The 12,112-nt window shown below is 34.4% G+C and overlaps 1 protein-coding gene across 1 annotated transcript in view; it reads left to right on the top strand.

Moving 5' to 3' along the window:
• The window catches only part of LOC129744990 (mitogen-activated protein kinase 1-like), a 323,706-nt gene that overhangs the window by 8,763 nt on the left and 302,831 nt on the right, over positions 1 to 12,112 (top strand). Inside the window, exon 2 of the mRNA XM_055737813.1 lies at positions 4,161 to 5,059. Coding sequence (XP_055593788.1) covers positions 4,842 to 5,059 — 218 coding nt within the window. The 5' untranslated portion in view covers positions 4,161 to 4,841. The remainder of the gene's footprint in view (positions 1 to 4,160; positions 5,060 to 12,112) is intronic.

The raw sequence follows: 12,112 nt of genomic DNA on the forward strand, positions 1-12,112 counted from the left end.
AAAATCGTGAAATTGATTAACTGACCAACATTTTTAATGTAAAATCGGGCGCTGAATCCGAAAATGAAATTCAAAAAATCTCAGTAGAACCGTTTTTGAGTTATGCTCCAAATATGAAATTTTGGAAAAATAAAAAAAAGTTCTTGTACTTAGATGAAAATATCTCCGACGGCATAACAGTAATTTGAAATCCCTCTTTTGCATATTGAAGGTGAATAAATTTTCTATCGTTGATCTGAACACTATTTTTGCGTTTGACCAAAAGTATTGTTGATATTAGTGACTTAATGAGCGAAAAAATTATAAAAAACGCATTTTTTTAGAGAAAATTTTGCTTCAACGAAAGTTTTAGACTCAATAGTAGCATTCAAAAAATCTGATTTTCTGTTACGCTTGAATGTCAATTCAAAACAAATATTTCAAGTGGTTGTTTATCAAAATCGGTTGAAAATTGAAGAAGTTATGGCTACTTTACCATAATAGTATTTTTTGCAGTTTTTAATAATTTAACGAACCGCAGTACACTCATAATAGTATAGGAAGAAGAACACATGGTAAATCTCACTCGCTCCAAGTCAAAATTATTTATTAGCTTACCAGAAGGTCACATGCCAAGTTTCAGGAAGATCTGACCATAGGGAGGGGTTGCTTGAGTCTCAAACGTGAATGAAATTTTAAGGTTTTCTGCCCGGGAGGAACAAAAAATACTGGTTTTTCATCAATAACTTTTTTCATCACTAGCCGATTGTTTTTTCTTTCTTAAAGCCTAAGTTGAGACAAATATTTCACCCGAAGACTGCAACACGATTGGAGTTGAAGTAAAAAAGTTAATGCAGTTCAACGGCTGCAAATTTTATCCAATACGCAATGAGTACTTTTTAGGCATTGCGTTTTATACGAGAATTTCCGACCAAAATACAATCTTTGAACCGCAATAACTTTTCTGTTTCAAATCCAATCGAGTTTCAGTCTTCGGGTGAAATATTTGTCTTAACTTAGGCTTTAACAAAATCAACCATAAAAAACAATCGGCTAGTGATGAAAAATAGTTATTGATGAAAAACCAGTATTTTTCGTTCCTCCCGGGCAAAATACCTTAAAATTTTATTCACGTTTGAGACTCAAGCAACCCCTCCCTATGGTCAGATCTTCTTGAAATTTGGCTTGTGATGTTTTGGTAAGCTAATAAATAATTTTGACTTGGAGCGAGTGAGATTTATCATGTTTCATTCTTCCTATACTATTATGAGTGTACTGCGGTTCGTTAAATTATTAAAAACTGCAAAAATTACTGTTATGGTAAAGTAGCCATAACTTCTTCAATTTTCAAACGATTTTGATAAACAACCACTTGAAATATTTGTTTTGAATTGACATTCAAGCGCAACAGAAAATCAGATTTTTTGAATGCTACTATTGAGTCTAAAACTTTCGTTGAAGCAAAATTTTCTCTAAAAAATGCGTTTTTTATAATTTTTTCGCTCATTAAGTCACTAATATCAACAATGCTGTTGGTCAAACGCAAAAATAGTGTTCAGATCAACGATAGAAAATTTATTCACCTTCAATATGCAAAAGAGGGATTTAAAATTACTGTTATGTCGTCGGAGATATTTTCATCTAAGTACAAGAACTTTTTTCTATTTTTCCAAAATTTCATATTTGGAGCATAACTCAAAAACGGTTCTACTGAGATTTTTTGAATTTCATTTTCGGATTCAGCGCCCGATTTTACATTAAAACTGACCTTTAGTTTACTAAGTTCAAAACTGCTGTAAACTAGTGTTATCTGTTTTGCCAATGGAAAACAAATGACTAGGCTACAAAGGCTTCAAAATAAAGTCATGAGATTGATTCTGCGCTACAATAGAAGAACTCTAGTTCGCATAATGTTGGATGCATTACAATGGCACTCGGTCACATTCTTCACCATGCTTCTTATATTTAAAATAACCAAAGGCATCGCTCCCGAATATCTCCAACAATGGATAGTAAGAGGTACAGATCTGCACCGCTATGAAACCCGCTTTTCGAATGAAATTAGATCGGCCTCATTCCTCATGTCTTTGTCACAAAATTCTTTGTTTTACCGTGGTGTGAAAATGTTTAATACTCTACCAAGTGAAATAAAAAATAGGACAAGTACTGGCTAGATTTAAGAATAAGTAATTGACGTTTGTGAAAACTAGCATTAGTTTATAAGTACGTGTTTTAAATGTGTGTAATATAGTTACCTGGTGATGATGATCAACTGAACATACGTCTCTGGGCCGCATATGACACATTATTCAAAAGCAACGCAATTCGGGGCGCGGTAAAACCCTTTCTTGGACTCATATGTGTGTGGGCAGGATGTATCCCAAAGTAACCCTTTTCCCAGATGGTCCATGTTCCAAAGTTGAATTAAAGACAGTAGTAGCACGAACAGTAAATATAAAAAGGATGGACAAAACAAAAGTGAATAAAGCAATTCAAAGTGGACAATAAAGTGAACTGAAGACTATAAAATATTTTGAAAAATAACTAGCCCAAGTCCCATATACGGGGGAGTGGAGGTGGGCCATCAACATCAGCAGCAGCAGTCTTGAAAATCTGCGCTTCCTAAGCTAAACAAAACAAAACAATCAGGATCAGCAGTCTTATAAATCTGCGCTTTCTAAGCCAATCCGTTTTTTTTTTTTGAGCGAAGGCTCAATCATAACAAAAAATCTGTTGCAGCAGCCTTAAAAATCTACGATTCCTAAGCCAAGCCTAAGTCTTAGTCTTTTTTCCACCTAAGCCTAAGTCTTTTTCTACCGGAACGCCAAATCATAACAAACAATCAGCAGTAGCGGCCTTAAAAGTCTGCTCTTCCTAAGATAATTCCGTCTTTTTCCTCCGGGAGGCCAAATCCATACCAGCAGCAGCCTTAAAAATCTGCACTCCCTAAGCCAATCCGTCTTTTCCCACCAGAAGGTCATATCAAGATAAAAAACCAGCGGCAGCAGCCTTTAAAGTCTGCGCGTTCTAAGCTAAATCTGTCTTTTTCCACCGGAATGCCAAATCAAAACACACAACCCACAGCAGCAGCCTTAATATCTGCGCTTCCCAAGTCAATCTGTCTTTTTCCACCGGAAACCAAATTAAATCAATCAATGAGCAACAGCCTTTTGAATTTGCGCTCTTTGTGCGTATTCTAACAACCACGCCATTGTCGTTATTTTTCGAATCACAATTCAGAGATCCACTCATGCCGTATTTGTGTATTCCGAGTGTTGCACTGATGCACCACTCAGTGCTTTCATCTTGTTTGTTTATTCGGACAGTGTTGCACTGATTTTGACCTGGTGTCGCACTGCCATCAGGCGGTAGTGGTTATTTAATTATAATTTTATGTTTTTTTTCAAAGATTTAAGCATTAATTTTATTTCGTATTTAATAAGAAAGAACACCCCCTAAACCCCCCCCCCCCCCCTCTAAAAGGTTTCGATTATAGCTAACAAAAGTATGCAACTGAGGTTCGTTTTGAGCCCACGAAAAACAATGAATATTGTCTTGGAGATATTCAATGCAAAAGATTGTTCTGCAGATACTAACCCATAATATTCAGTTCACTCTCCTTTTCTCGAATGGTGTCTACATTCGTGTTTGAGTAATCAAGTACAATTATTAAATTTGATTTTTTTTCTGCATATCCTTCATTTTATCTCTACATATGCTTTATCATTATTTTCGGTAAATAGTAAAGTGTTATCAAAATATTTTCGAGACTTAAGGTACATATATAGATATTTGCAATCTTATTGTTGAGTTTTGAAGGTTTCAGTGAAATTGTCATAATTTAGGTTTAAGTAAAATCTATTTTTCTAATATTTGGCAGTAACGGAAAACTTACTGTTGAAATACTGATAGTTTCTCGAAAATATCGTTCAAAATGTGCTAGCATTTTTCTCCAGCGACGTTTACTTTCTTATTTGAAAATTTCCAACTACAATGTCTTTTTTTCTCGATCAACTTTCATTTTTCCATTCACACGTATGATCAAAACGTCTTCCATCATAAGCCTTCTGCAACGGGGCATTACAAACATCAAACAAAACTGAACCCATTTGATATCCCATCGACAACGGCTCGTTATCATCTTTCCCGGTATTAATCTTGATTTTTTTTCTGTCTTCTAGGATCACGTGAAAGAACGAAAGAAAAAGCTAACAACAAAAATTGCAACCTGTCGTGTACCGCCATTCGTGTGATTTTAGTCATTCCCAGTTTGACAAGTGTGATTCAGTACCGAGTTATTGTACGAATTCAGCTGCTCTGCTCATGAGTTGTCTCTGTGTCGTTTAAGATAAGGGAAGCAGAAAGGTAAATAAAACCTAGCTAGTGCTAGAGCTTGTTGTTTGAAGAAAATTCTAAAGAAACCTTCGGGGTGACCGGGTTTTTTTCTGTCGTACCAAGTGCACAAGTTAAGTCCGCACCGAGAAAAGCCAGACCAGAAAAAAAGGCTTTCCTCTTCCGCTGAGTGCGTGTTTGGAAAGTATCTTTGAAGAATCGAACTTAACCCGACCCGGAGCAAAGTGGAACGTAATTGTTTGGCGGTGGAAGAGAAGAAAAAAGCAACCGGAGAAAAGGATCTGCTGAGATCAAACCGCTGCTCGGTTAAGGTGTCTGTTTTTGCGAGGGTAAAAAAGGTGCCCCAAAGATAACCGCCAACGGGACAGAAAGTTAGAGAGTGCATTTTTTGTGCCGCTTCGGAGAAGATAAATCTATACAGCCAGTGAAAAAAGGAAGAGTTTCGGGCTTGTAGCTTTGGGTAACTTGATACCTCGTAGGTACCTATACAGAAAGTGATTCGAGTTGAGATGGCGGAAGCCGCCGGTCCAAACAACAACACGGCCCAGGCCCAGGCTCCCGGAGGTGGTGCCGGGGGAGGTTCCGGGGCAGCAGGGGGCGGGGCCAACAACAATGGCGTCGTTAACACGAACCCGAACGCCGAGGTCATTCGTGGTCAGTTGTTCGAGGTTGGACCTCGTTACACCAATCTGGCCTACATCGGGGAAGGAGCCTACGGGATGGTTGTGTAAGTATTTTATGGCCGCTTTTTTTTTTCTTCCCGGGATCCTTTTCAACGCCGATTACCTTCCTAACAAAGTGACCAACCTAGGCCGTCGTTATCCGAAAACAATCTTAATCCTTGCGGAAAATGGTTCAGCTTCTTGGGAAGCGATGCGTTAGTAGTTGGGGGTAGTAGTCCTTATCATTTCTATTCTGCTATCGGTTACCCGGAATTTATGCTCGATTGGGATTCAAACCTAGCTTTCCCATGCTTCCCCATCCTTAGTTATAGGACACCCAATCGAACCAGAGAAGTGGGGTACCTAAACATTGAACCCGGGAAAAATCTAAGAATACCAATAAAAGAAAAATCAACTAATTTTATCAATCTTATCTCATTGGGGCAAAAATCCCAAGTGAGCTTAAAATTGAAACTTTACGAACTTCAGAATTAATGCATATTCGATTTTTTTTAATAAAGTTAACTAATCGCGGACTAAATACAAGATATCTCGTTTTTTTTGCTCGCGTAAGCGAGCTGTGATTAGAATTACAACTCAAGTGCTGTAATTTTAACAATGAAACTATACTCTAAAAAATTTAACACAAAACTTTCGGTAACTCATAGATGATAAATTTATAGAATTTGGTTCATTGGTTTTTGAGATGTGGAAGGCCGAATTTAGGAGTTTACCGGTTTAAATATTTTCGAGATTCTTAATGTGTTAACATTCTGTTCAAGGCCGTATTTTATTAAGGGAGCGGGTCAATGGTGGCAATTGCCCCGGGCTCCTGGCTTAGGGGGCCTCCCGTAGCAAATTAAAATTTAAACATTACTTTAATCATACTGTTTCAAGTTCAAGAAAAGTAGTAAAGGAAATGAAAATTTAATGTTTAATATAGAGAATTAAAATGTTTAATATAACAGGTAAGGGCCCCCCGTGAATTAATATCTTGAATAGTCCCTCCCTAAATAAAATAAGTTTAAGGAGCCCCATTGCAGAATTTTTACTGCTTTTTTGTTGGCTGAGCAAATTAGCACAAATTTTTTACAATACCGGGCATTTGATCTCGAATTTCTCAACACAAAATCTAAACCAATTTTGCAGAATACAGTGATAATTTAAAAAAAAACCTATATAACAATGACTTAACTTAAGTCACCTAAAATTTCATTTTTTTTATCGAATCACGTCAACGCGTTTAAGGGGGGGGTAGGGTCTAACACTTTCAAAAAATCGACTTTTTTATTTTTTTATTTTCTTATTGTAAAACATTTCAAGAATATTGTGTCAAATTTTCAAGTCAATTGAAGCAAAACTGAAGAAATTATAGGCCTTTATCTCCTCCTATCTAATACTGCAAGAAAGCAAGAGCAGAAACTTCAAACGCGTTTTTCTCGAAAGCACATTTTTAAAGTCCGTGGACATCGTCATTTGAAAACTACTTATCCGATTCTTTTCAAATTTGGAACATATTTTCTACATATGAAATACCAGACCCCAACGTTTTTCTTTTTTGTTTTTTTAACTTTGGGGAGATTTTACAGGTGGAAAATGGTGGATTTTTTCGAGAAAAATCGTAGTTTTTACTTCAAACAGCCACAAAAATTTCATAAAAAATTTTTAAGTTAAATAAAAACGTTGGGGTCCAGAAAAACATCTATTAAAAATATTTTGCTTTGATTTTTTGACTTCAGATGATTCTGTGCTGAGATACAGTGTCCACCGCAAATCCTGTTTTCTAAAAGGCATCCTCGAAAGTGCTCCGTCACCGGCTCATTTTTCAATATTTTTCTACAAAAAAATTACTAAATGTTCTTTTAACAATGCTTTGTATAATGCAAAAAATTTGAATACATTTGTTTGAACGATAGCTCTAGAAAAAAATCGTGAAAATGGTGTTTTTTTTTACCCGTTAGACCCTACCCCCCCCTTAAAACTTTTTTCAAACTCAAAAAAAAAAAAATGGAAAGAAAAAGCACAGAAAAATAGAGTCTAATTTAGACATTTTGCTTTATTTGTCCACTTTACTTAGAAAACCCAGGCATGTCCGAATTAATCCGGGGAATCTGAAATGGATACCCTACAATAAATAATACTTCTGTTTCACTTATTTATTGAATAAAAAAAATATTTCAGGAGGTCTAATTAGGTAGTATTTTGTCCTCATTTTAAAAAATGTAACGGCTTTTACGGAGGATAGATTAACTTTTTCTTACATTTGTAAAAATTTAAAAAAATATAGAAATTATCAGTTTTTAAAAGAAAATTTGTAGAAAATTTATAAATCAAAGACAAAATTTTAAAATCTTTTCAAATTTCAAATTTTCTCGGACTTTGTTAGGAATAAAACTAATAAAACTGTGCAATCTGGAATGCTCACTTTATAAGCATTTGTATAGGTATGAATATTGCAAAATTAATGTTAGTTTTTCGATCATTATTGAAATATGCGTTGATTTTTACTTTCTACAAAAAAAAGTGACCGGAAAAAAGGATAACCCGGCAAAACTGAGTTCTTCTTTTGAATTTTCATTCCAATTATAATCTGAGATTGGAAATTCTAATTGAAACTTTTCCAACTGATTCAACTCAAAATTTCATTCTGATGTACTTTTTTTTAAATAATCCTTTTCTACTAAGAAAAATACCCTGAATTCAGCATATCATTTTCTACATTACCGTTCTCAAATAAGTATTATCATAAAAACGCTGTCATAGTTGAATAGCGAATTTCATTGAGCGATTCTCTAAACATTAATATTTCTATATTTTCAATCTTATCTCATTCCAGATTTACGATTCTGTGCCTTGAACATTTAATTTCCATTCTGAAATAATGTCTTCGAAAGAAGCTTTTGTCACACTTAGAAGAATCTTTTGACAAAAGCTTCCTTATTTTTCAGTTTTTTTTTTTTAAAGTAATGAATGATTTCTAATTTTTAATTGTAATCCGCATAATATTTTAAAATTTTCAACACATCAAATGAAAACGATTTTTTTGCGGTTTTAAGATATTAAAGTGAAATAAACATTTGGATCTGAATTATAAGTACAATTCCTGTTTTACTCTGATTGTAACTTTGATTCTCAAATACTTATTTGTTATTTGATATGACGATTTAAATTTAATCTTCTAAGTATAGCTACAGTCATGGTCGTAGGGAGGGGGAGGTAGGTTTTTGAGAAATAAATACCCTCGCTCTTCCCATGAGGGTCCAAAAATTTTGCTTTTTAGCTCATTATTCAAAGAAATAGTTATCTGGAACTTAGATTAAAAATCGTTTTCAGATTCGGGATTCAGATATTGAACTGAGGTTCAAAAGGCAGGATTCAGATCCGGAATTGAAATAAACTGATTGAAAATAACATGGTTTGCTTTTCCAGTTTCCTAACTGTTTGGTTTTTTATAGCGTTTTCGTTTATTTTCAGTGACAGTGGCAAACTTCATAAATAAACAAAATCGTCGACCGTAACGATAGATATGAATTATATGCATCGTCTCGGGTGACGATTTTGTATGTTTACGAAGAAAAAGTTTTTAACTGAGTCAATGTAAAATAAACGAAAATTCTATCAAAGAGATATACATTGGATTCTTTATTTTCAAACGGTTCTATTTTGAACGATTTTTTTAAAACGATTGTTTCGGAATAAGAAGATTTTACAATATGTCAAAACAAATTCCTTACATTCTCGCTCATTATTAAACCAATCCTAGGTGGACAACTTGCTCGAACGTAACTTCTCGATAAACTTTTGGACCGGAATGATCACTACAAAGACCCTGCGGATGTTCGGAACAACTACAGAATGTTACGAACTATAAAAACATACATATATTTGAGCTTCCCGATGTTATCCAAAACAAAGAAACAAAATAGTTTTTATTGTTTTTCTTCAATAATTTGATTTGATTGTTACCGAATTTCCATTAAACATAATATAAAAATATTGTTTAAATAGTGTACGAAACGAGATAAAACAATTGAAACATATTTTTGAGTTTTATAATTGATATTTGAATTTAGGATACATTCAATAGTTTGAAATATTGAACAGTACTGAAATAAGTTAGAAAGGAATGAAAAACTTCGTGAACGTATAGGAGTGTATTCGAAAAAAATGCAACACTTCGTTTTGTTATTAACTTCTGCATGCATTATTGATTGAATGATTGATCAATCTTTCTGTGAAGCTACCTCCTTGTGAAATTTTTACAAGTGCAAATTTCTTTGACGTACGTCAAGTTGTTTTAGAGATATCGTCCAATACAGAAGGTCATTAATTTTTTGGGAAGAATCTCGAAACATTTAGGAAAGTTCCAGTGGGAGTCTCCAAAACAGCTGGCAATCAACTATTCGACCAAAGTTCATATGATAAAGGAGCCCTAGAAGATCTAACAGTGAGCTAATTTATTCTTATCTCCACTATTTATAAAGTGAAGATGATTTATTCCATAAAAAAATATTAGAGGTTTTATCAAGCGCAAATAAAAAAAATCCTATTGGGGAAATGACAAAAACCTTTTTTTCTGACTAGTTTATCTTGTTGACTGATAATAAGGTTGACTTCATTTCTGCAAGCTAAAAAAGATACCCGGCGCGTCGCGAAGACAAAAAAAAACCAAATACGGTGGTCAAATCGTGCGCAAAATATTGAAACCACTAAAAGGGAGATATTTTGAAAATTGCGTAAATGACAGCTAAACAAATTCTTTAGCGGGCATCTGCCATAAACTTTTCGTTGACAAGTTTTGACTGGATGTTCCGGAGATAAACAAGGAGAAAAAATTGATAAATCTGACGATCTGTGGAGGTGCAAATCAATCAGTGTTACATAACTTTTGACACAATGAATGGCTTAATATACAAAACAGGATGCCTACAAATGCGACCTTTTTCCCCGAATAACACCTCCATAGACCCTAAAAAGTTGACATTCTGTTTTGGGTGGATCTGGAATGCTACAATTACTCGAAAACAAAGGTGGAGTGATTAAAACATATATATGTTGTTTTTATGCCGGAGGAGGACAATCTGCTAAAATTTTCCTAAATTCGATCAAATGAAAATTTTTTAATAGTAGTTGTAGAAGTCAAACTTTAGGAAACAGAATAAGTAATAATCTTCTGGTAGCACTGGTTTTTGGTCGCACGTCTTGTTTTCGTAATCTCGCATTAAGTTGATAATTTTATTGAAAATCCTTTCTTTTAAATCTGTGATACATCATAGTGGCGTTATTAAGTGTTTAATGTGCAATCACGTACTAAATTTATGTGCCGTTAACAGCTGATAAGTGTAAAAACTCAGTTTTTCTCGACGCCGAAAAAAGAACAACAGAAAAGCTATTGTGAGGTGAGCTGTTGATCAAGTATCACTTGTCTCTAGATTGGTGAGTAAAGTGAATATTTCATTCCTATCCTTAACAAACGTTTCCAAAATTATTCCGCAACAGCAGCAAATCGTTGACGAAGCAGGTACTCCAATCGTATCTGCTGCGATCACCGCTTTGTTTCGGTTAATCAATTAAAAAAACGGCCCATTTGGCCCAAACGGTTGTGGTTCTATCACTTGTTCAGCAGTTAGTGAATCTCGTCGCTGAGCGGTGTAGTTTTAGCCAACCTCGGAACACTCGAGTAGAGCGAAAGTGTGTGACTCTGTTATTAGCGCACTTCAAAGGGTTGTGTTTCTTGCACTTGCTAGCTTGTTAGTGAATCTCGATCGCTAGCGGTGAAGATTAGGCAAACGCAGCCAGCACACACGAGTAGATGACCGAAAGAGTTTTTTGCTTCCGTCAGTAGCACACAACATCAGCGCTTGCTGGTTATTGGTAACTTGTCACTGGTACTTTGATTGATTGCCGTGAAATGTACTGTATAAACTTGGAAATCGTTTCTTTTGGAAAGCAATGTTAAAAATTATCGACAGATTTTTCTCTTTCTTTTCTCAATAAATTTTTTTTATTATTCTTATTCTCTGAAACTGATTTTAATATGTTCCAATTAATTAGTCCTCAATATTTTTATTTGATTCCGCATAATTTTTGTTTCACATATTATATTTTGATACTGAGTTATTTTTTTAAACTGTTTATCTTTTTACGTGTCTTTGTCCTGTGCTGTCCTTAGTATTTTGCAGCTTAAACTATTTTAATTTCGCCACTTATTTATCTTATTTATCTATTTATTCATTTTATCGCATACTTTTTTTCCTTGTAAATAATATAACATTGATAAAAGTCATATCAGTTTTAATTTAAGTTTTGATTGTGAGGTATCCAAACAAGTTTTGTTTCTTTTTTAATCTTTTGTAGCTGTATTTTATTTTGGTCTGACGAACATGGACGGGGATGATGAAGTAATTTGTACTGAATGCAAAAATGTGGAAAACAATCTTGATAAAATCATTACATGTTCGTATTGTTTTAAAAGTGTCCATTTGCGTTGTAAAAATTTGATTGGCAGTGCCGCTCGAAAAATGAAGGCACAACAATACTTTTGCGATTCGAATTGCGCGTGCATTTATGCCAAAATAATATCGTTGCGTAAAGATCATGAAACAATTATAGAAAGCATAAACATGAAAATAGAGCAGACTGTTCACAATGTTGTTTCCAATGAGATGGATTCTATTAAAACGGATATGAGATCAGTTACGTCTGCAATAGAGGCGTCACAGGAGTTTTTATCTTCGAAATTTGACGAAATTCAGACAGGCTTCGAAGATTTAAAATCCCGTAATGATGCTCTAGAAACAGAAGTATCTGGTCTCAAATCTAAACATTCTAAACTTACGGATCAAGTTCAAAAGTTAGAAATTAACCTGGACCGTTTTAACAAAGAAGCTATTTCGAAAAACATGATGATTTTTGGGGTGCCTTTTAAAAGTGGTGAGAACACCCTAGATTTGGTCCGTAAAATTTGTGGGTCTTTCGGCTATGAATTAAAAATTGAGCACATTGAAAACGCTGTCAGATTGTTTTCTTCTAATAAATCAAACGATTATTTCCCACCAATCAAAGTATTTCTAAAAGATACACTTATTAAGGAAGAAATTTTTAGCAAGAAACGAAGT

This window comes from Uranotaenia lowii, chromosome 2, assembly GCF_029784155.1.
Source record: "Uranotaenia lowii strain MFRU-FL chromosome 2, ASM2978415v1, whole genome shotgun sequence".
Lineage (NCBI taxonomy): Eukaryota > Metazoa > Arthropoda > Insecta > Diptera > Culicidae > Uranotaenia > Uranotaenia lowii.